The 24,146-nt window shown below is 32.3% G+C and overlaps 1 protein-coding gene across 4 annotated transcripts in view; it reads left to right on the forward strand.

The window, feature by feature from the left end:
- The window catches only part of LOC145217360 (uncharacterized), a 37,107-nt gene continuing 12,961 nt past the window's right edge, over positions 1-24,146 (forward strand). For 3 of the 4 annotated variants that reach the window (XM_080084622.1, XM_080084630.1, XM_080084638.1), the window contains exons 1-43: positions 1-231; positions 712-812; positions 1,090-1,222; positions 1,405-1,515; positions 1,624-1,688; positions 3,339-3,489; positions 3,974-4,129; positions 4,408-4,491; positions 4,598-4,744; positions 4,976-5,059; positions 5,274-5,348; positions 5,503-5,586; positions 7,061-7,207; positions 7,413-7,496; positions 8,576-8,734; positions 9,095-9,241; positions 9,623-9,697; positions 9,857-9,940; positions 10,168-10,314; positions 13,498-13,608; positions 14,314-14,445; positions 14,835-14,981; positions 15,429-15,558; positions 15,946-16,067; positions 16,233-16,328; positions 16,659-16,834; positions 17,301-17,376; positions 17,553-17,741; positions 18,164-18,469; positions 18,937-19,071; positions 19,311-19,406; positions 19,513-19,596; positions 19,778-19,924; positions 20,041-20,153; positions 20,552-20,690; positions 20,766-20,921; positions 21,192-21,314; positions 21,702-21,833; positions 21,998-22,117; positions 22,490-22,572; positions 22,769-22,901; positions 23,275-23,442; positions 23,882-24,049. In XM_080084622.1, coding sequence (XP_079940748.1) covers positions 61-231; positions 712-812; positions 1,090-1,222; positions 1,405-1,515; positions 1,624-1,688; positions 3,339-3,489; positions 3,974-4,129; positions 4,408-4,491; positions 4,598-4,744; positions 4,976-5,059; positions 5,274-5,348; positions 5,503-5,586; positions 7,061-7,207; positions 7,413-7,496; positions 8,576-8,734; positions 9,095-9,241; positions 9,623-9,697; positions 9,857-9,940; positions 10,168-10,314; positions 13,498-13,608; positions 14,314-14,445; positions 14,835-14,981; positions 15,429-15,558; positions 15,946-16,067; positions 16,233-16,328; positions 16,659-16,834; positions 17,301-17,376; positions 17,553-17,741; positions 18,164-18,469; positions 18,937-19,071; positions 19,311-19,406; positions 19,513-19,596; positions 19,778-19,924; positions 20,041-20,153; positions 20,552-20,690; positions 20,766-20,921; positions 21,192-21,314; positions 21,702-21,833; positions 21,998-22,117; positions 22,490-22,572; positions 22,769-22,901; positions 23,275-23,442; positions 23,882-24,049 — 5,487 coding nt within the window. In that variant the 5' untranslated portion in view covers positions 1-60. Of the gene's footprint in view, positions 232-711; positions 813-1,089; positions 1,223-1,404; positions 1,516-1,623; positions 1,689-3,338; positions 3,490-3,973; positions 4,130-4,407; positions 4,509-4,597; positions 4,745-4,975; positions 5,060-5,273; positions 5,349-5,502; positions 5,587-7,060; positions 7,208-7,412; positions 7,497-8,575; positions 8,735-9,094; positions 9,242-9,622; positions 9,698-9,856; positions 9,941-10,167; positions 10,315-13,497; positions 13,609-14,313; positions 14,446-14,834; positions 14,982-15,428; positions 15,559-15,945; positions 16,068-16,232; positions 16,329-16,658; positions 16,835-17,300; positions 17,377-17,552; positions 17,742-18,163; positions 18,470-18,936; positions 19,072-19,310; positions 19,407-19,512; positions 19,597-19,777; positions 19,925-20,040; positions 20,154-20,551; positions 20,691-20,765; positions 20,922-21,191; positions 21,315-21,701; positions 21,834-21,997; positions 22,118-22,489; positions 22,573-22,768; positions 22,902-23,274; positions 23,443-23,881; positions 24,050-24,146 lie in introns of those variants that run through there. The other variant, XM_080084645.1, reaches the window with a different exon arrangement.

Genomic DNA, 24,146 nt, shown 5'->3' on the forward strand with positions numbered 1-24,146 from the left:
CAGAAAACATGCACAAATAGTGTATATATGTCAATAATTCTTAAAACCTAATTGTTCAATATGGATTTTGATCCAAACTTCAATTCTCTCTCATTATCCCATGGAGCACAAGTGGGTGATGTTCGTCAAACTGAAATGCAGCAGCTTATCAAAGAATTCCGTGGCTTGTACAAAGAGAAATTGGAGAGGCTTGAACAGAACTCTGAAGGTGACACTGAAGAAATTATGAAGGTCAGGATAGTTATTTTATTGAAAATTACAAACATTTAGCAACCAGTGAATGCTCAAAGCAAATATATTTAACCTAGAATCTTTAATGAAATGTTTGGGGCAAATATTTATTAAATATGTGATTTAAGCCCATCAAACTAAATAAGGAAAATTTATTTAATTTTTTGGAGCAAAATTAAAAAAAGGCTTTAAGTAGCAAAGTGAGCGACATTTTTGATGTTGTCACAAAAATTTTGCATGTTGTGAAGAGGTCACTCACCGCTGACATGTAAACACTACTGAGCTCATCTGATCTAATACATGTAGCGGCTGAAATGGCTTTAAGTGTACTTATCCAAGGCATCTGAGTACAATCTTTTAAAACACACATCAGTTTGTCAAGCACTTGTTGCTCACTTTACCACAAACACTTAACCACTTGTCTTTTGTAATTTGCGATTCCACTAATGGATACATTGTTGACTTAGCTTATTTTACCAGATGAAAATGCGAGTAATGAAATCATATGTGGTCGATTTATCGGAGCAGAATGAAGTGTTGGTGCAAACAATCGAAGGACTTGAATCAGAATCGAACACTCGGTTGGTTTATTGTGAGCTGATTGTCGCAATTAAATAAGTTATTGACGTCCTGTAAATCGGATTTTAAATACTTGTATTTGTTTGGCTGAAGTCATAATTTTTTATATATTTGTTAATGTAATATAAATAGTTTAACTATATAATGCAAACCTTTTTGCACTATTTATATAATTTTTATTATTTTGGTTTTGACATCTAAATCATGAAAAATGTAGTTGTTTATCTACTTTGGATGCAATCTATATAAATTGTGTTATACATTACATTCACTTTTAAGGATAAACGAATTGGAATCAAGGATGTCCACTTACCTAAATGACTGTGATGATGCTAATCTTCGTGCTGATGCTTTTCAAAGTGAAGTTGATCTGCTAAAAAAAGAAAATACAAAACTTCAAAACCTAATTGATGTAGGTTTCTAAGTTTTCTTGTTTTGTTGTATATAATAGTTTTGTTTTAAAAAATGTCATTTATAAAACATTTTTACAAACTTTGATTTCTAATAACTTGCCAACTGATATTCTGTTTCATAAATTGCAAGTTGTTACATTTTCTTTTATTTGGTTTTTAAATACCACTTTTAACTGTCTAGGAGTGTCAGTTTGGGGCCACACTAAATATGACAAATGTGGAAGATTATAGACATGACATTCACTCACTAGCAAAGCTAGCCCTTGATGCAAAAACAACTGGAGATTGGGAGGTAACATTAACTGCCATCCATGTATTTTTGTTGTAAATGCAAATTGGATAAATACTGTTAAATGTAGTTTGGCGATACTATTTCTATTCAGTGACAAACTGTTTTTAGTTTGATGCTTTGGATTTGAAGACAACATCTGTAAAAGACCTTTTTGGAAATGTGGAAAAACTTGGGTAAATTAAGAGAATGTTAATTTGCATAAATGTTTTCAACAGTTTTTAAAACTATATATATATATATGTATATATAAAAAAGATGTTCATTATTAATCTCTTGTCTAAAACTGTATAACATTCCAAACTGATTTAAAATGGGAGGATTGTGTGCAAACATGTAAACATGGTTTTGTACAATGGTAACACTTGTTTCACATGTTGTAAGTAACAACACATTGGATTTTCAAATTTCCTGCCACAATGAACAACCGCCAATCTGATTGGCTCTCCGTGGTTGACAAAACAATGATGTCACAATGGGTAATTGTTAACCAGTACAGAGCGAATTAAGCTCATTGCTGCCGATTATAATCAACATTTATTATCAACAATAAAATTGAACAAAAGCATTTTCTATGATGTAGAAAATATATTTTTGAAAATCATATGTTTAAATATACGAATAAAAAAACTAAAAATACCTTTGCTACATTTTTTTCAAATGTTTAACAATGTTTGCATTTTGTGACAAAATTGTTCCAATCAGTGCTTGAAAAATCACATTTATTACAACATATTAAAGTATAACAGTTTTAAGAGTTAGATTGTAACATGCTGTTTTATTGTGAATTAACAATGCCTGTAAACTAGAACAGAACAAAAGCTGTTTTATCCCTTTTTATGTCAATCACAGTGGGGCACATTGTTAGTTAACACTGTCCTTTGTTGTGTAACAAACACTGATCACTGTTGGAAGGTTTTATAAACTCCAGGTAACTAGTGTGTCGACATCATTAAGGCGGAATCACTACGTTTATGCTAACTTTTCTGGAGTGCTGATTTAGCCTAATTAGATTAGTACCAACGAAAGTCATTGTTTAGTTTTTTTCTTATTTGTTGTCAGGTACAATAGATCACAGGAAAATAAAGATTGTCTGTTAAAAATCTTTTGTTTAAAAAATGGTTGTTTTTTCAAAAGATTTTTTTTATTTTTATAGTTCTAACATGATTAAACTTTTTTTGGTTTAAAATAATAGAAATAAATGTAATTTTACCAAAAAATATGTAACCCGAAAGTAAGTTTTAATACATTTCAAACAAAATTTCAATGATTTGTGATAATCACTTATAACTAAACACTATGAATAAACAAAGAAATGATTCCAGGCAGCCGGCAGAGCAATGCAAATAAACGTGGCTGATTTAAAAGCAGTAACTGGTGTTTAATGTGTGCTGAGCAAACATAGACAATATCTGTGTAAAAGGGAGATTTTTTGTACAAGCCAACATTAAACCAGTAATGTTGTGTTCTGTCTATGGCGGGTATTTCAAATTAGAGCATTGGTGAATGGATGTATAAGCATTATGTTTTCATGTAATGTGTTAAAATCTGATTAAAAGCTTAAAGCTATAAGTTTTGTGGAAATTATTTAAGACTGATTTTTGGTTGCGATTTGTATGTATTGTGATGTGACATTTTTTTAGAGTGTTTTGTAATCAATCAGTTTTATGTCTTTTTTAAGAACTGTGCAGAAAGGTAAAAAAGGTTTGAGGTTGTTGAGCTTTTTTTATTTTTTTAAACATGAAAAAAACTCATCTAGCCTATATTTTATATTTCTGACTTTAACAACATGTTTCAAATTGGGAATTGACAATTTTTTTGGTTAGGTTGACCTCAAATCGCCTTGAAGAGAATTTAAAATTAAAAGTTGGGATTCTGGAAGAAACTTTAACTGAGAAAAACAAGTTGATTGAAGATCTTCAGTCTGAATTAAAATTGGTCAAATCTAATATGGAAAGCCTGAGAACCTCAGACTTGGTAAGTTCAAGTAGAGATTGCCGTGAAAACCTGAAACTATGCCAACCATGTTTTTATTAAATATCCACATCCTTTGATTTTATGAAAAGAAAAGTATAAAAGTATAGCAATAGGTGTTTTCTTTCTATTTAAATATAATAATTAGATTCTGGTTTACTGACATCTTCTCTAGATTTGTAAAAAATCTACAAATGACTTTTAGTTTTTTAATGAGATTTTTTCTATTTAAATTCTTTTGATTGTGGAATGGATTGAGTTTGGTTCATCCTCTGGGTTTCAATTCTGCATCGTAGTTATTGTGCCTAATAAAATCCATGATTAGGCAAACACAAAAGTAAAATCCTCTAACATTTGTGTGCATGTTGCATTTCTCATACAACATTTTTGCTATAAATAAGTACTTCTGCATGCAATGTGTCAAATGTCAACATAAAACATTTATGTATGATTTGACTTTTCCATGTAAAATTTAAATATGTTTCAGGATTCAGGTGTTCAGTCAACAGCCCCAGCTTTAAACAACCGCCGTGGCAATGCACCATCAAACAATGGACTTTTTACTGACAAAGATGTCAAGATTATGAGGTTGCAGTCCGATTTGAGGCTAGCCAACCAAGCACGAGATGATGCAGTAGCTGAGGTTGGTTTTAATACGAAATTTCATTATCTGGATTTCAAATTTTTGGCTCGAAGTTTGGTACAATGCTATGTATTCAAGTTTAATTGCTTTTATTATGAGTTGTTTCTCCTAGGCAAAATATTTAAGGACACTTTTCAGAAAAACAATGATATACATACTCAGTTTTAGGTAATAAAATACGCCAAATGAGTTCAATGAAAACATTAAACTTGTGTTTTGGTAAACATGGTAAAAATAAGTATAATCCTCTTAGTCTTACCATTGTTATGTGTATTCAGATATCAGCTCGCGATTCAAGAATTGATCAAATGAGGGAGGTTGTAACAACATTAAGAGAAGAACTTGATGTCAAAGAGGCGGAGGTAATGAACCTATCAATGTATGTTGTAACCTTGTCACTTATTTTACTGTTTAATACAATAAAATGAATTTTTTTGTTTGTTTTTTTAAACTAAATACCTTTTTTAGAAAGTGGATCTTCAGGAAGCAATGGGAATGTTAGAGGACAGACTGAAGTCAGATGTTGTGGATGCAAGGGATGCAGATGAGGAGCTGAGGCAACTAAGAAGAGAAGCAAGTATTCTGCATGAGAGGAATGTCAAGTGTATGGACGATGTAAGTAACTTTGCAATACAATAAACTTAACATGTTGTTGGAAACACATGTCATGCATACTTGTGCCGCTCTCTGCTTTACCCATTTTGTCCAAAAAATGAATATGTTTTTGTTACATGGTGACAAAATCTTGAACCAATCCTAAATAGTGTTTTTATCTTTATACTGGTGCCCCCGAACAATAAGTCATTACTTTGTACGTTTAATAGTTTATTGCCTTGTTGTGTACAGATTTCTCAGTATGAGAGGTTAATTCAAACTTTGCAACAACAATTGATTGAAGAAAGACAATCACATCACAGAAGTACCAAAGAGGTGAGTATTACTGTAGATCTTCTTTCAATAAATCTCCATTATTTGTGACCAACAAGTCGTTTGTATAAGAGGATGTATTTAGTTTTGTAACTTGGTTACCATTTTAACTCAGATTGGACTGTTAAGGGTATTTTATGAGCATATAAACACTGTAACTTAAAAAAAAACTGGGGTTGATGTTTTGCATTACACTTTGTTTGTATTGTGCTTTAAGGTTGATTTGTTGCAAAACCGAATGGTGGAAAGTCACAACGCCACAAAAGATTACCAAACTCAACTCAAAAAAGAGGTCAGTTTAAATTATTTTTTATTAATGGTGGAATTTTAAGTTTTTATTCAGTTAAAAAAAAAATTTGCTTTGATACAACTAATTTGCTCCAGGGTTATGGTGGTAATTGGAGTATATAGCTCTGTACTGACATTTTTTTGTGTTTTGGTTTCAGTTGGGAAAGAGACAAAATGTGATGCAGAAACTTGAACGAGAAAATTCTAACACAAAATCACAACTTGAGAATATGTCAAATGAGGTAAGGAAAATCTCCACGAGTGGGTTGTAGTTGAAGCAGTTATTCCTGATGGTAAAGTCGATGAAGATTATGTATATTACGTCTATCTTTCAGAGGCATTTAACAATTTCGCACCAGGGCTTAAAATGGGTACTATTGTATAGTTTGGCAGTTAAATAAAATAGCTGGGAATAAGTTTAGATTTTCTGAAACTACAATGTATTCTGCATCGTTTTCTACCGTTTTCTGTTTATTGGAATTGGCATTATGTCTTGCAGCTCTGGCCTATGGGATTGCAAATCCACATAATTCTGGAAAACCGTGTCACTACTTTATTAGGGCACTGTTTATGTGCACAGAACACAGTTTTGCATACCGGAACGGAACGGGCTGTTATACCGGAACGAAAAAAATATTTTTTGAGCTCAAATACCGCAACGAAATACTGAAATAAAAAATATTCAAAATACCGGAACCGAAAGAAATACTGTTATTCTTTATTCCCGTATTTTGTTCTGGACATTTGACATGAAACAATTGCTGAAAATTTCTATGATAAAAATTTAAGCTCCTACAATTTACATTTGTTTGACCATCATTGACAAAGGTTATGAGACGTAACAACTACCGACAATAATTCTTGTGTGTTGCAACTTTCTTTCTTTTTTCACTTAATAGTTGTAAAGACCAAAAAGAAATGTTCTTTTGTTGGGACCGAAATACCGAAAAATACCGCATAAATCAGGGGTCTTCAACCTTTTTGACTCAATCGCCCCCTTACCAAGGCACTGTCTCCAAATCGCCCCCTATGAGATTGTTATTTGTATAAAAGTTCTGCTTTTTGAGCAGAGGTGGGCGGTTAGATTCACCTAGCAACACCAAAGCTTCAGTTCACAGCTAAAACCTATTTAATTGCTACTTCAACATGCAAGGTCCATTTCACGCAATTCTTCCAACTAACGCATCTAAGATTTGTTAAAATTTATTACATCATAGACCTAAACAATATTACGTTTATGCGTGTTTTAAGCATGTTTAAGCTGATGCGTCCCTTATCACTGGTGTCTGTTAGCAACACGAATTATATCTGCTTGTAAGTTAAAGTTAGCTGAGTCTCACAGTTTATACAATCAGTAATGTTGAAATCGCCCCCCTTTGTAGTAAAATTGCCCCCAAACTTCCAAAATTGTCACCATCGCCCCCGTTGAATAACCCTGGTATAAATTTATTTCGGTCAGACCGGAACGAAACAAAAATATCAGTCCAGAATGAAATAACGAAATAAATAAATTTCACAGAACTTAAAACGTTATTTGGTTTCTTTCTGTTTAGGTATGAAACACTGCACAGAACACAGTTTTGCTGTTATGCCCATGATTGATTTGTTATGTTTTGATTTGAAAATTATTACATCGCATATAAATCTGTTAATACAAAGTTTTTTTAATTGCATGTTGTCATGTAAATTGTGACACTGTTGTTTCTACATACTCAGCTTCACACACTGCAAGAAGTACACAGCAAGTTAACAGATGAACATAAATCCCAACTTACTGAACTTCGACTTGCCAAAGAGACAGCATTTGAAGCAGAAAATAAATTATCTATAATGAGTCGAGAATATGAACAAAATAAAAATGATGTAAGTTTTTTGGAAAACTTAAAACGTTGGGATGTTGTAAATTACAAATTGATTTTGGATTTGCTGGGATTTAATACAAAATAAAACATACAAGCTTCTTGGCAGTAATGTTTATGATTAAAAAAACATACAACGTATAGAACTTTTGTGATTTTTAAGATAGTGTATTGTGATGATTCATTTTTGGCATGTTGTTCGTTTTCAGCTTGCAAACTGTGAAGACCAAATTAAACATTTGGAGACAGAACTTGAAATGCGAAAATCTCAGCAACAAGATTCAATGAAACAAGTAAAAACACTAACATTATTGTTCTACAATAAAAGAATAATATACATTTTGGGCGGGAACTTGGCCGAATGGCCTGGCGCGCCTGACCCATATACAAAACCTGATCGGGTTTCGTCCCAGGTAGTATCCTGGATTCGAATCCCGTGAACAACATAGAGCAATTTTCAGTTCTCGGACTGCCGCCTGATTGTCGAAAAATACAATAAAAAAAATAATATACATTTGTTTTCACCACTTTTTCTAACAATTTGTTGTCCTGTGAAGAAAAAAAACTAATGATTTTGTTCAAAAAGCTGATTGATTTAGCTGTTGAAATTACTTTTAGTGTTCAGACTGTTTTTTATTAAATCAATGCAGCTAAATTAAACACTTTAATGTTTCGACTATGTTCCTGCATCTCTCACACTATGTGCTAGTTTAAATTTTTATGTAGTTATAATATGATGTGCAGTCTTCAACACAAGAAATCTGTTACAACTCACCTTTCATTGAGACAGTAGATTTGTGAAAAGCATTGGATTTTTACCCAAAAAAGTTACTCTCGTGTAGTCTAAAAATAATCTATGACATGTTCAGCCTATTGTTTTCCTACACTCGATTGTATGCCGCCCTCGTTTTATAAGCAGCCCTTGGTTGTGTGCCGCACGCTGGAATTTTAGATACTATTATTTTTTAATACATCTTTCTGTTGTTACATAGTATAACCATTTACCCATATCTGTTAGTTACGTTGATAACTGTACACAAAAGAACAGATATTCACGCATAATCAGTACATGCATACAAGTTTTGAACCCCAAATAAAGAAAAAATAGTATCAGTATAACATTAAAATGCAAGCCGCTCTCGATTGTAAGCCGCCACCAATTATAAGCCGCACAAATGGCAGGTAAAAAACAATACAATACATGGCTTACAATCGAGTAAATACGGTACTTAGCAACAAATCCCTCATAGATCAGCAGTTGTGGCCCAGTGGTTGTGATCTTTTCAGTATTGTATCTTTTCTATTGCTGATACTTTCTTTAACTTACATACATTTCAATATGAATCCAATAAAACACCTACTTTAATTTCAGGTTGAAAAGTTGACTGCAAGTCTCCAACAGATCCAGAGCTCATTTAAAGACACCCGAGATGCACTTTCTGGTGAAGTAAGCGACCGCCAAAATGCACTAAGTCGTGCAAACCTGGAAATGGAAAAAATTCAAATGGAACATGAAAAAAACCTTGCCAAGGTACAAAAGAAATTGTAATCTAATTTGGAACAACATAAGTGCAAGGAACAAAACTACAAATCTATGTCTAGCCAAATACAGTTTATTATTGCTTACTCTTTTATTATTCAAAAATATAAAATTTCCCATGATGAGTGCATGTTAACCTAAACTTTAGTAGAAAAAATTATAATTGATAAAAATATATTGGCCCACCTAAACCCACCCCAAGTAACCGAAGACAAGTGATGTACACTTGAGTTTTCATTCAAGAAAATTTTGTGTTTGTAGGTTTGTTTTATAGCTGTGCATGACGCTCACTATTGCTGGACTTACAGATGTCTTTTCCAGTATTAACGTAATTTTCTCCTCTATTTCTAGATGGCAGACCAGTCAACTGAGCTTGACAAGCTGAGAATTGAGAAGTCCAGTTTAACAAATGAACTTGCTGACAACAAAATGAAAGCGAACCAGCTAGAAGCTAAGATGCAAGATTGTGAAACTAAGTTGCATGAAGCTGGCTTGGAGGTAACACGACAAAGTTGTTTAACATACAGTGATATATACTTGGTAATTAAACTTTTTGACATTACCCAGAGGCTTAGTGTTGAATAAGTTTATTGACAGCAAGAATTGCATTTTTACAAATTGTTATGTTTACCCTTTACTAACTAACCCAACGCTATGGTTAAACTGTCCAAATTCAAAAAAAGCATTTAATTACTCCCATTTAGCAAAAGTAAAGTTTAAATTTAAGACTAAGCCTTGTGGTTCTTGTCAATCCCAAATTGCTATATGTCAAAAAACACAAATATTTGACACTCAGTTTGATTAAATATCTGATTTGTTTACAAGCTGCTTGATTGTACATACCTTATCATATGTAAACCCATTTATTTATTGTTTTAGAAATCATCTGTTGCAGAACAACTGGAATTACTGAAACTTTCAACACAGGGCAAAGAAAAGGATCTACAATATGAAGTATTTTGATTGCCAAACAATTTCAACTGAACCTAAATTTAATACTGTATGACTAAATAACACTAAAACACAAACAACTAGGTTTTAAAATGCAAATATCTTGTGTCATGCAAATTGTTGACATAGTTGGAATTGTTCATTTACTATTTTGTTGTTTAGATAAATGAGATGACAGTGAAGCTTAATGCTGTCTCAGGTGACAACAGTGAATCGCAAAAGAAATGCAAAAGTTTACAAGAAAAGGTTATTGCTATAATTTCTGTTAAATGGTACAAAAGTAAAAAAGAGACTTTGTAGCTTCTCAATTTTGCATTAAATTGTACAAAATAGTTTATTAATGGTTTAATTTCTTTATAGTGGTACAAAAGTATAAAAAATGCTTTTAAATTTGTGAAAATTTTATCAAGTTGTATTTTTAGTTATCAGTTGACTATTAAAATTATTATTGAAACAAACTCAAACCAATTTAGGTTAAGTCCTTGGAAGAAAAGCTGAAAACCACCCGAAAGGAAAACAAGGAATTATTCAACAACTTATCTGACAAAGACCAAACTTCACACAGAAATGAAATTGAACTCACTAAAACAAAGGAAGAAATGAAACGACTATATGATGATGTAAGTGCTTTATTATACTTTAGTCACAATATATAGAACAAAACATATTGCTGTATGTTTGGGAATGGTTTTTATGACACATTTTAAATAATTCCAGAAGAAATGACGTTACATTTTACTGCTAACGGCTTGTTCAAACGTTTGTTTTACTTGTTAGAAAAAGTGTAGGGTACACAACATTACTACACTAAAATCTTACGTTTGGAATTTATTTGTCTTTATTGTAGAAAAAACAATATTGCACATAATATGTCAAAAGCCATTTTCATTCTTTTTAAATCTGACTACAACAAATAAACAAGTAGAATACATTTTTGAAAAATCTACTGTCATTTCTTATAAGACAAATTGGTAAAATGTTACACAACTAACTGTGGCTCTTTAATTTTCTAGAACTAATTAGTTTAAAACTAAAATAAAAAATTAGCAAGCCTGCAACTTTTACCTTTCTAATACAAAATGTGACAACCTTTCTCGAAATCCAATAAATCAGTTTTCCAACCATCCATGACAAATCATTTGTTGTGTGGCTTATGCTGTAAAAACATCAAAACCTTTTCTATTGTCATACCAAGCCGAACAATTCCTGACTTGATCAAGGGCTCTTGTACCTACAAGTGAATGAAAGGGGTTAGGGCGCTTTCAGTTTTGCTTTCCTTCTATTCCCCCTATTGTTTTTTTGCACTTGTAAACCTCTTGAGGTGTGAGTTGTATTTTTTTGTTCCCACTCTTTTTCTCTCTGTGGGTACTGGAAAAATGCGTTCTTAAATTCAAACTGAATTTTTTCATCTCTCGCATTGTGTTGTATGTATTTTATGATGTTTTTTTGCCTGGAAGTGGGATCTGGCTGTTGTGTGTGATAATGTTTTGCCAGATGTGTTGTACGTTATGACCTAGGCTGAGACTAACTGTATTTAAAAAAGGATTAGCAGTTTGCCTAACAATTTTGAATGCAAAAAAGGTGAGATTTTCAGATGCATATTTGTAAGGATTTGTTTATGTAAGAAATTTTTCAGAGTAAATTAAGCATTATCCAGCAAAACAGCAGTGTGTTTGTTTTAAGTACAAATGCAGTCTTCTCTTAGGGCACTTTTAATCGAGATAAAATCTAAACATAAATATATCAGAATCTAATTTAAAATATGATTTACCAGTTTGTAAGGTGAATTTTAGAAATTTTAAGAGACAGCTGTGTTATAAAATTATACAGGTGTGGTTATAAAGGTATAAAATATTTTTAAATACAGATTTGATATTTTACAAATCTTTGGTTGTTATCTAAATTACATGTTCTACATACATTGTTGTTGTTGCTGCTTGTGGCCTAAAATAATTGCTTGACAATTTGTACAGACGTAAAAAACAGTGAGTGATGCATTGAGATGTTTTGAATTTTAGTATCAAAAGAACATTGTCAAAGAAACCAAGTCTTAGTGTTCGTTTACTTTAGGAGCCAGCAGAAAATTTTTCATGTATATGTTAATTTATGGTGATTAGTATGCGTCTTGTAACTGGAAATATGTCTTATCTCGATGACAACACAGAAGCTGAACTGCTTATTAAAATTCGACAAATGCAGTATCAGGTAATTAACAACTTTTTTTGTTCAAAATTTCTATTGTTTGAAAATTTTGATTGCCATTGCTGAATAGTAATTTGTAATGTAGTAATAAAATTGCACATTTAAACATATATATATATTTATAAAAAATAACGAATTGTGGTTGTATACAGTATTGTTATTTTGCACCCACAAAACACTTTTACAATTAAAAGTGATTGCATATTAAATATTGCTAAAATATGTTTAAACAAGATCTTTCCAATCCGAAAGTTGGTTTATTTGTACATTCTTGTGCAAAATGTATTATTACAAATCCTTTCTTCTTTTCCTATCTATCTCTCTTTTACTCAACTCCTTAAATCGTGAAAAACAAAGCTTCACAGAAACAAAGCAGTCATCATGTTATGATAACAAACACTCTATTCACTCATGATGTATTTCTGTCACAAGGAGTGACAATGAAAAGAACTTACCATTGTTATAACCAGGTCTGCCCGATGTTATGTTTTTATTGTGGCCACCACAATTCATTCATGGTACAAACAGCCAATAAGAACCCTCATCTTACCGGCTAACTCATAGTAACGGCTTAGGGAGGCAATTTTGAAACTGGTTTCTGCTGGTGAAAGGTTTATAAGTTTAATTGGTGTTTGTGAATATTGTATAACTAATAATATGGTTAAGTGTTTGTTATTATGTGAGAATAATAAAGAATAAATGATTTTAAGTACAATTTTAAATAATTAATAACTAATAAATGAAAATAAATGGTTTTAGGAAATTGTAATTAAAAAAAGGCTGGAGGCCTTTGATTTAAAATTACCATGAACAAAATTATAAATATGTCAATTATTTTGCAAACTTTGCTTTCTAAATACAAAGTCACAGTCTCTGTTCTTATGGATATGTACAGAAGCAACATAATTAAGAACATAAGTTATTTTTATGGTTTAACAGTTTATCAAACCCCAAGTTATTATTCATTGAAAGTGTTTAAACATTTGGCTGCGCATTTAAAAACTTGTTCAAGATTGTAACAATTTAAAAAGATTTTAAAAACTAGTTATCTGTTATGGATGAACTTACTGAGGATATTTTGGATGAAAACAAATCAGAAGACAGTAAAATTGTCAGATCAGATTCCCCAGTAAAGAAATTATCGAAAGATAGAAGTTTTCGTCCAATATTTTACAGCCATCGTACACTTAGCATGGATTCCAAATACCCTTTCTTGCCTGGTGGACAGGTTCAGTGATATGAAATTTACAGTTATCATTTTATGGTTGAGATTTATTATTAGATGTATATTCGTTTTTACAGCAGTATTTACTTTTGTCAGATATTTGGTTTAATACAGTATGCTGTGTGTACAAATTGACTTAAATTGTCAAAAAGTAAAACCCCAAAATTGTAAAAACAAAAATGTTGCAATTAAATTATCATAAAAATCTACTACGAGAAGCATGCTCAGTCAGTTATTTCAACAGAATTTAAGCTTGCAAAACTTGTAGCCATTATTTTGCAACCTACATATATATGTCTCTAAGTGTTGATACCAATAAACTAAAAACTACGGTCATATTTCACACAACTTCATTAACTGTTACTTATTTCTGTAGATTGCTCGTCGTGACAAGACCATCAAACAGATCGAGAAGGAAAATGAGACAAATCTGCAACATAATAAGGAACTGAAGGACGAAAATGGAAAATTGCAAGCTAGAATGCAGGTGATACAAGATTTGCAAGAACTCATAAACAAATAAACATTTTAATATTAAGGCAGAATGCAATACTATAATGCTCTCCCCAAAACGGTAGTGTTTTGTTCATTTTGCTGCTTGGTGTTAAGTTATGCATGAACAGTTATCATGTAATTGATTTAGCTAGGTTTGCTAGATATAAGTATACTTATCGTAAATGTATTCATCAGTAACATGAATTAAATGCATTGGCAACTGAGCCAACATTCTGGACATGTTGAGGCAACACTGATGGCACTTTTTATTTGGATATTTGACTACGATTTATTATGTATTATGGCACCTGCCAGTACAAGAAAGAAATATTTGTCTTTGTTTTTTGCATCTCGGTTTTATTTATGTTTGCTCATGGTAGCACCAGCATGCAATTTATAGAGTGTGTTAATTTTTGCAACAAATGAAAGATCTCCAAACCCATTTTAGCATGTTTGTCGGTACAAGATAACTCAATACGCATCGGCAACACAGTTTTTATAACATGTACCAAAACTGCTTAACTTGTAACAAGTTTTTTTGTGTGTAATGACTTCTCCTATGCACCTTTCTGCTGCCACACACAATATTTTTGTTTTCTGATTGAATTAGAATCAATAAAATCATTTCGGCAAATTTAAATGGATCATTTCCAATTCCTGTGGCAGGCAACATGTTAACTATTTTTTGTGACTTTAGGCTCATGAAATTACATCCCAGAGTGAACAGGAAGTTTTATGTAGCGAGGTTGCTCGTAAAGAAGAAGCGATTAACCGTTACAAACTGAAATACATGAACCTAGAAGACAAGGCCCAGCAGTATGGTGATAAAGTGGGTTAATAAAATTAGGTTTTTGCTATACTGCAGACAGTGCACACTGTTTTGACCTATAAGGTGCTCCCAACAAACTGGAGTGCTGTTGGATGGCCACAGTAGCCAATATGGCCTGTCTCTTGTCCCCAGCTGCACTGATGAGACCTTGTAGATCAAAACAGTCTGCACCTTTACAGGCTTAATGCTTTTACAATTGTTTTATTGCAACTAAAAATATTTGCAGCTTTTACTGTAGCTTGTTTGCCATTTGTATAAACAGCAGTTTTTTGTTTACTAAACATGTTTTTTTTAATACAAGAAGATTGTGAATAATTGGGTTGTGGTGAGAAAAATGCTGTCAAACTGATGTATGTATTTCTGTCATCACATTTTATTCTTCATTTAAGGTTGATCTTCTGGAAAAGACAAACAACCAACTTCGGCAGCAACATACGACTGCTCTTCGTGAGATGGAAGCTAAAGAATCCATGATCAAACAACTTCAAAGCAAATTGTCGGATATACAGAAAATGCATTCTGATTCTGCTGAAGGGGTTGGTATTGAACTGATCTAGTGATATGTTTGATAACTTGACAATCACAGTGCCAGCCCCACAAATAACAACCTGTTTAGCTCATTGCAGTATTCTAAAGTTGCCATGCTTTGTTTTCACAATGCAATAAAACTAAAGACGCAATTATTTTGAATTGTTTGTGCTTTAAAATGTCAAAGAACTGAAAGATTACAATTTTGTAAACTTTTTATTGACTTTTTTAACTCAAATTTACTTGCGTTATTTAATATCTATAGAATATCATCAAGAAAAACCACAGCTAGTGTTTTTTATAAAGCAAAAAACTACAAAAAAGAATTATAGTAACTTATTTTATCACAAACATTTCAGCCAATCCTGTTGTTATTGTTTATTTGACAGTAAATTTTTGAAATTATGCAGAAAATATGTGTTAAAACCCTAATAAACAAACTCTTCATGTTATAGTTGGCTCATCAGAAAGACATCTCTGAACATATGCGGAAAGATACCAATCGCTTACAAGAGCAAATTCGACTAGCTGATCAATCCATTGCAGTGCGCGATGAACAAAATGAGAAACTGAAAGAGGATATAGGTGTTTTTTTACCCTCACATTTTTTTTTAGAAAAAAATCCATTACATGTCTATTTGCTGGTGTTAAATGTAAATGAAAAAACTTTAAATGAAGGACAAGCCTACATGGTTCCAATAAGGGGTCGCAATAGGGAGTTACTTCAGCCTCATAGGAACATTCAACTTGCCTTAGGTTCAAAATCTGTTATTAGAGAAAAGGGGTTGATCTCTTCAGAGTCATGTAAATTAATATTGGTGACATGTATGTACCCTCAAATGCATGTTGAACTAAAGCTATGTTGGTTTGACATTTAGTACTGAAGAATTAAATGTTAAACCAAGTAATCAATATTCATATTTGTTCACTTAGCATAAAGTTTATTTTTTTACCGCAAATTTTGTTGTTAAGCCACACTACAGTCACAACAAAAAGAATTGTTAAAGCGGTTGGCAAGTCGGGATGATATGTTGCATAAAGTTACCATTGAAGCCACAAAACTGAAGGAGAAATACAGACTTGCCAGTTCACAGGTAATCTAATTTATACAAAAAATAATAATTTTGCATTGAATTTAGAAAACAATGCCAAATTTATGAAAGGTCTTTAAACATGAAATTTTTGCTTTTACATCCTCAAATTTGAGGTGTTTAAATCAGTCCTGTGACTTTTTAATGAAAATGTCTTTATTTAAACAGAGTGGACAAAGCAATGAAACAATACGGATGTTGGAAGATGAACTTGCCAAAACACGAGTGGACTTAAGTGAAACAAATCGAATGAGTGATGAAGAGGTAACTACCATGAGGGTTTTTTTAACCATTAGCCGAAATAACAAACGCTTTTTAGGAATAAATAAGTGCTGATTTTAATATTAAAAACTCAAGTCTTTATTTATAGAAATGTACATCTCAATACAATCTATTGCCACAAGCTGTAGTAAAAACTCAGGCAAAGCAGATATAAACAATAACCCGAACTTAATTATGGATCTAAGCTTATTGTTTGTCAGTGGGCAGACAAAAAATCCTAAAACAAATGAAGAAAGTTACATTCACACATACTTATTTCCAAACTAACATTTAAAATATTTGCTATTGGACACAACAAACGTAATATTTTAGATGATCCAGTCTAAGAGAAGAATGGCAGAACTGGAATCAGACGTTTCTGAGCAACAACAAAGGTATCAGACCTGTTACCAACATCTTCTCCAGCAGGAAGCAGAGGTTGCAAAGTTGAAAGAAGAAATGGAAAAACAAGATGACAAGATGCAAGGAAATTCCAAGGAGCTTAGCCAGTATGTTGCATGTTTAGGTTTCTGTAAAAATGAGTTGTGCCATGGTTGAATTGTGTATCTTTTGGTGTTGTATTAAACAATATATTTGCCAGAAGAAGGTCATTTATTTTGTATATTATGCATGCCTGCAACAGTTTTTAAATGTTCGTATATTTCTTTAAAATAACAAAAAGTTGAAACCCTCTTTAAAATGAACGACACTTTATTGTTTAGTTTTAAATCGTAGAGTGCTCTATTCTATGTTGACAATTTATTTACCTAATTGATTTAAATGTGCCCACTTAAAGTTTTTTTCTGACCCAGTGATGTGCCTTTCAGTCAACAGAATTCTTGGAATAGTTTATAATATGGTTTAAGTTTTAGACTAAGTAGTACAGTACAGTGGTATGCATGTCCTCTAAAACTCCAATGGTGTTTTGCCACAAAGAAAACAAATCACTTTTATAGACCTACTTTGTTTTTGCAGATTAAGAGCTTACAAGCATAAAACTGAACTTAATGTCGCTGTGCTGACAGAAAAACATCGAACAGCACAAGAAGAGGTTTGTGAAACTGGTTCAGTGTTTTAAAAAAATGACATTTTCAACAGCAGCTTTTGTGTGCAGTTTTAGCCCTGGTACAAAACTGTTTAGTTGTACAGGTGTCATGCAGAGCATATTATGATTTTTTTAAGAATCACATATGGTATGTATCTAACTGTAGTTAATGTCTTATACAGGTATCACATAGAGACCAGACGTTAATGAAACTCAACACTGAACTAAAAACTGTGATGGAGAAATACAAGGGAACAAATGAGGAGAATGAAATGCATGTCGAAGAATTAAAACGACTTAATACAAAGATTAAACAACTTGGAGCTGACCTAAAAGATTCTAGAGAGAAAATAGAAACTCTCGATATTGAGGTATAAAATTGAATGGTTGTTGTTTTAAGCGTTTTATTGACTTCAAATTGTTAAGACAGATGTCATACAAAGCAAATGAGTAGTGAAAAACAAATTGTTGAAGCGTTTTACACATGAAAAAAAACTTACATAAATGTCTAATTGTTGCAACCAAAACATGCCTTAGATACACATTTCACAGTTGCTAAATATTCTGAGCAAAACTATACAATTAAGGCAGCATTTAAGTGTGAAACACCATAACATATCATCAGTTTCTATTGTCATTGTCAGGTGAAATAAAACCACCAGAAACGATGCCACTGTTGAAACGTTGTGGTGATTATACTCAAATACTGGCATTTATCTTTTTGCTCATAATATGCCTTTTTTGCACGAGCCTTTGTGTCTTGAATGTATTTTTTACTTGTCTGTCTCTTTAGCTTAAGCAGGAGAAATCAACTTCTCAACAACTGAAGCAGAGACTTGACTCGTCGGAACAAGAACAACGAATCAACATGAAATCCTGTGAACACCTTCAACGTGAACTTGAAACTTTACGAGATCACACACGATCTGATATGGCTACTATAAACCAGGAAGCTGAAAGGCTGCGTCAAGCATTTAACACATCTCAAAATCAATTAAAAGATGCCAAGTTCGAGGTTGATTCAAGCAAAAAACACATTTCAAGGTTGCAAGTGGAACTTGACAAATCTGTCAAAGAGCAACAAGAATTATTAAATGAAGTAAGAAATAATTATTTATGACTCTGTTCAGTAGATGGAACAGCATTATAAGTTTGTCCTCTACTCGCCCTCTAACATTTTTTTGTATTTAAGTTACTACTTGTACATTGAAACAATGAAAACAGTTGACAGTGTTAACTAAACCATTGTGAACAAAATCACTAGTAGCAAGAAGTGGGTAGCATCATTAGTGAAAAGAAGTTTTATATACAATTGTTATATCTCACCCAACTGTTTTGTTTGTGTAGTTTAAGTGGACATTGTGTATTACTTTGTATTATAACTTAAAATAAGGACCTGGCTACAACTAGCAACGTCATTTGTCATAGATTTTTGATGCATTGCTTTATTTGTAATGGGGCTGGTTAAGGGCTTAGTTTGTATTTTATACCAAGTTAGTATTTTTACCTTTTTCCCTGACCTACATATTTTCTAGCAGTTAATATTGTATCACTTTATTTCTTCAGTTGAATAAGTGTGAAGACAACCTCCAGGTTCAATTAGATGAAGTTACCTCATTGAAGCGCCACAAGTTGCAATCAGGCGAGGAGTTTACTGCAGTTAAATCAGTACTGGACCAAACTTCACTTGAGCTTAACCTGGTAATTAATGCTTGTAATACTGGTCATGTATTTTGTTTTGATTTTGAAGTAGGTGTTTTTTTTATCACAATTAGTGTGTTTATGTTGCTAATTAAATGAAAAAAAACATGGAGCATTGTAATTAAATATGCAGTTTGTTCGAAAAATATTATGTTTTTTTTCTGTTTGACTTGTTTTCTTTTTTTGTTACTTTGACAGATTTTCTTGCTTTCTTATTTACCTTTGCAACTTAATTTTAGACCCGTCAAAAGTATGATGAAAGCATTGGAAGATTGAATGAAACTCAAAACCAACTTCAGACGATAGAAAATCAACTAGAAATTGTAAAAGCTGAGGTGACCAAAAATTATTTTTACATTTAACTTAAATTAACTCCATGTCTGATGGTGGTTTGTTTTTCACATTGTTTTGTGATTTCAAAAGAGATCGTTTGTTTCGCAGGTCAATGAAAAAGATGAGTTAATTTCAAATCTTAACGCTGAGCTAGAGAAATCACATAACCAGTGTGAAGAAAGGGGACAACAGGTAAAAGCTGTCAATCATAATAATGTGCATTTTATCTGTTGTGTTGACATGTTATTTTTTCCATAACTTCATAGGTGTCGTAAAGTATGTTGCAGTTAACCATCAACATACGTTTGCATGCAAAATACTTAACAATATCTAATTTATAACCACAAACTTAACTGGGTCGGGTGAAATTTAGATATCCACTTGTGAAGATGTCATAGAACAACTTACCCATGAGCTGCAAAGATCACAAGACGACAATAAAATAAACAAACACCGAGTTGAAACTATGCGAGATGAAAATGACATCATTAAACAAAGACTGCTTGAGAAACAACAAGAAGTATGAATTTATCTCACTTTTTTTCCCTTCTTTTTGTTACAATAAAAAGAAATGATGCTTAAAATGTAAAATGATTAGAAAATAGATTGTTTGTGATTGTGAATATTTTATTTTAGATTGCACAACACCAAGATGTTATACACAAGTTTAAATCAGATTGGGACCAATTCCAAGCAACTCATTCTCATAGTAATGATGATTTCAATGAGAGGCAGGAACACATATTAAGGTACTTATTTACCTTAAATTGATTTTGACATTGTAAAAACTCGTTAAAAACACACACACATCTACAATGTACATTTTTTACATTATACAAGCTATCTGGCAGTAATGATCTTCAAAAAGAACAAAGTTTATTAAAATTCACACATTTTCAGCCTTACAAAAACATGTACAAAAATAGTTTGAATAACTGGGTTGGAAAACATTTAGTTGCAACTATTCTCTACCGCTACTTTAAAAATAAAAATAAAAATACACCAATCATCACTAATCTGACAACTGTACAACTTTTTACTTTGAAATTGTGAATTGTAAAATCAATTTGTTTTTACTTTTTGTGCCATGTTTTTGTACACATTTTGTTTGCTGTATGTTTACAAAAAAACTAACATTTTGCTCCAGGTTAGAGAGAGAGTTGGCCCAACTCCGCGGTCTCATCAGCGACAAACAACATCAGGTTGAAGAATCAAAGAAACTTCTTCATGAGATGAGAAATCAGTTAAATGAGATGGAGCTTGGGAAGAGGGACATGGAAAATGAGGTAAATAACTCAACAAACCTATTGTGTTAAAATTCATTGCATCAATATATAGTTTACATTTTTGGATTCACCTAGGTGAAAGATTTGGAAAAGGAACTAATTGGTGCACAAAAGAAGTTGGATGAATGTGATGCACGACAACTAGTAGCTGTAGAGCAGGAAAAAGCAAGGGTGGCTTCCATTTCACGTCAACTTGATTTTGAACAGCATTCAAACAATGGATTGAAAGATGTAAGTGTATATTTCATTCGTAAACAAATAGTGAATACAAAAGTGTGACTTACATAAATTAAGAACCCGCCAATAATCAGCTTTGTTGACATTTCTTTGCAAACATTTACCAAATCTCTTTGTTGTTAAGCCTTTTGGGGGGAACAGTAAGTTTATTTGAAGGGTTGATAAAGACAAACTTTCATAAATGTGGTTTGGTTGTACCCCTGGAAACCCGATGCTCTGAAACTATCACAACTGTCCCTGATAATAATTTTGTCTACATTTCAGGAAATTAATCAACGTGACATGCTTTTGAACAAGCTGAAAACAGACTTAACAAATTGCCATGAAAACATTGCATGTAAAACTGAAGAGGTTGAACAACTTGAAGGAACATGCAACCAACTGCAGGTAAGCTGTCTAACTTTGAAGTTGGATTTGTATATATCCTATAATTGCTACTAAACTTTATTAACTTTGTGAAAATTCCAGAATTGAATTGGTAATGAATTAGGTTGTTTATTGTAACAGTCCTGATATGATAAAAAATGTTTATAAATGAACAATCAAAATGAAACCAACTTTGGGGAATATTATTGGGATGGGGTCAAATTACAAGTTACTCTTTGTAAATGTTACTAATATTGGTCCAAATATGCCTTGGGATGTTTGTTTCTGTTTCTTTTTGATATTATCGCATTGTTTTGTTTTATAAACCATTGGAGAATACAACTTTTTAAAATATACATTGATGCTTTTTTTCTAACTTTCTCTCAAATTGATTTTTGATTCACACAGATTGAATTGGATCGTGCTGTCAGAAGCAGAACTGAGTCGGACGCCAAGAAGTTAGAGGTTTGTGAGCAGATAGAGGAATTGTCTCAAACCCTAGAAGAAACAAGGAAACACTATAGAGAGTGTGCTCAGGAGGTAAGAATGTTTACCTTTTTACAATACTTCCTTTTCAAATAATAATAAAATTAGAAGTTTTAGTCTTTTTTATTTAATGTTTAATGGTCTCGGTATTCAGAGCAGCAAGCTTGACTGTGATTTTAAATACCTTTTGAATGATTTTCTTTCCTTTTTATGCAAAGCTTGCCCACTTTGAGGAGAAAGTTTTGTTGAAGGAACAGAATCTGACGACAACCCAACAGGAGTTGAGTGACAAAGTAACGGAACTAGCTCGATCTGAGCAACTGAACAAAAGATTGCAGGCAAGTAGTGAACTTATATGTGTAAGTTATAAAAATCTGCTTTATTTTTGCATGTAAATTTTGAAATACCTTTACATGAAAGTAAAAACTTTAGGTTATGAAAATTAGCCTAAATTTTAACTTCTAAATACTGAAACAGATATGCCTTCTAAACTTTGAAAAAAGTTTAGTTTTGTGATAAATTTGATTGCAGCAACTTTTAAAGCAGCCATTTTTCTCATTTACCCCTTAGATTTTTATAGTAAAACAAACAAGCATTTTAACACCCAAATTCTGCATAGTTTAGAAAATTTTGCTTACCTTACTTTCTTAAAGTATGTCAAATTTATTGTTGGGTTAAGAAGTGTTTTCAAGTTTTTTCTCACCATTCAGGCTGAGTTGAAGCAATTAAAGGAGAGATGTGCCTCATCAGAAGATGAATTGTCTGATCAAAGTAGAACTATTAGCAAACAAAGGTAGGGAGCTGGATATAAAGCGAAGCAGTCAAAGTAGATTTCATAAACATAATAACGATGACTAAATTGAAACAGCTTAAGTTAAATGTGTACATTACAATTTTGTCTACATAATTCAAAGAGTATATTTTGACTATAGTAAGTTGATACATTTTCTGTACACTTAATTTTAAATATATTTTTTCATATATTTTAGGTGTGAGCTTGAAGATATGAAACAACAATATAAACATCAGGAAGAACTTTGTTCGAGACACCAGGAGGCATCAAAGAACACTGGTGATGAATTAGCTGACAAGAAAGCTCAAGTCCGAGCCCTTGAGAATGAGGTAAATTATGTCAGTTTTAAGAACTTTTGCGTTCGAAGTATTTTTTGAACGTGTTATGTTAACAAAATTGACTCATGACAACCATATTCTAAGCAAAATGTGTCATAGTACTGTAATTTTGGCAGCTACCATGGATAGCAACATGTTTCTAAGCTGATTGGTAGCTGTATAAATATTAAAACAAACTCTAATAGCTAATTAAATGATATTTAATGACCCCAATACAAATCTTCATATCCAAAAAAAAAACTTTAAAAATCTGAAATAAAATTTCCCCATGTTTGAATTAGTTGTGGGAAAGGGTGCAAAAAATGATTTTAAGGTTTTATTTTGGGATTTACCCAGTTGAAAAAATTGTTTTGTCTGATCACAGCTGAAGCGGTGCCAGGATCGGCTTCAAACTGTTGAGCGTGACCTTGAAATTGAGAAAAGTCGACACTCTGAAGCTCGGGATGAAATTATGAAGCTTAACAATCAGTCTCTAAATCTCAATTCAACTAATGAACAGCTTGAAAAACACAGAACAGATTTGCAAAGCGAGGTAAGTTAATGTTGCATTTGGAACAAACATTTGTTTATTGTGGTTAGTGAAGGAAACAATAACCAACATGTGTAGGTCACAATAGGATAAATTCAGTGGTGAGATTCAGCCGGTTCGCACCGGTTCTATAGAACCGTCTCACTAAATTTTATGAGATCAGCGAACCGGTTAGCATTACTGGTTACTTTTTTAACACAACCGGCTGAATATAAGACTTTTGTGATAGAACTAGCTGACCAAAAAAATGAATCCCACCACTGGATAAATTGATAGACTAATACTAACACAGTTTTATATCACTTTGTTTGTTACCTAGGTTAAATGTATTTTATTAAACCACTGGAAGCAATCTTGTAATAAACCACCAATCATACTAATTTTAAACCATATTTTGTTTGTTTTTCCTGTTTTAAAGACTGTGTGTCATTGTTTATTTTAGATCAAGTCCAGTCAAAGTCAGATTTCAAAGTTGGAAGATTCCCACACTGAGGTAAAAAAGCAACTACAGGTGGCTCGAGATGAAATTAACCAGCTTAAAGATGAAGTGGCAGAGAAAGAGAGACATTTAGTGAATGCACAAAATCAGGAACAACTCCGCTTGAAAGAGGTGTGATATCTTGAACAAAAAAAGCATAGTAAAAGAGGTGGTTGTTGCTCAGACATTCCTAAAATATTGGACAAAAATACTGTTTTTGTGGAAAAAA

The sequence above is a fragment of the Phallusia mammillata genome, chromosome 1, assembly GCF_965637545.1.
Source record: "Phallusia mammillata chromosome 1, kaPhaMamm4.hap1.1, whole genome shotgun sequence".
Classification (NCBI taxonomy): domain Eukaryota; kingdom Metazoa; phylum Chordata; class Ascidiacea; order Phlebobranchia; family Ascidiidae; genus Phallusia; species Phallusia mammillata.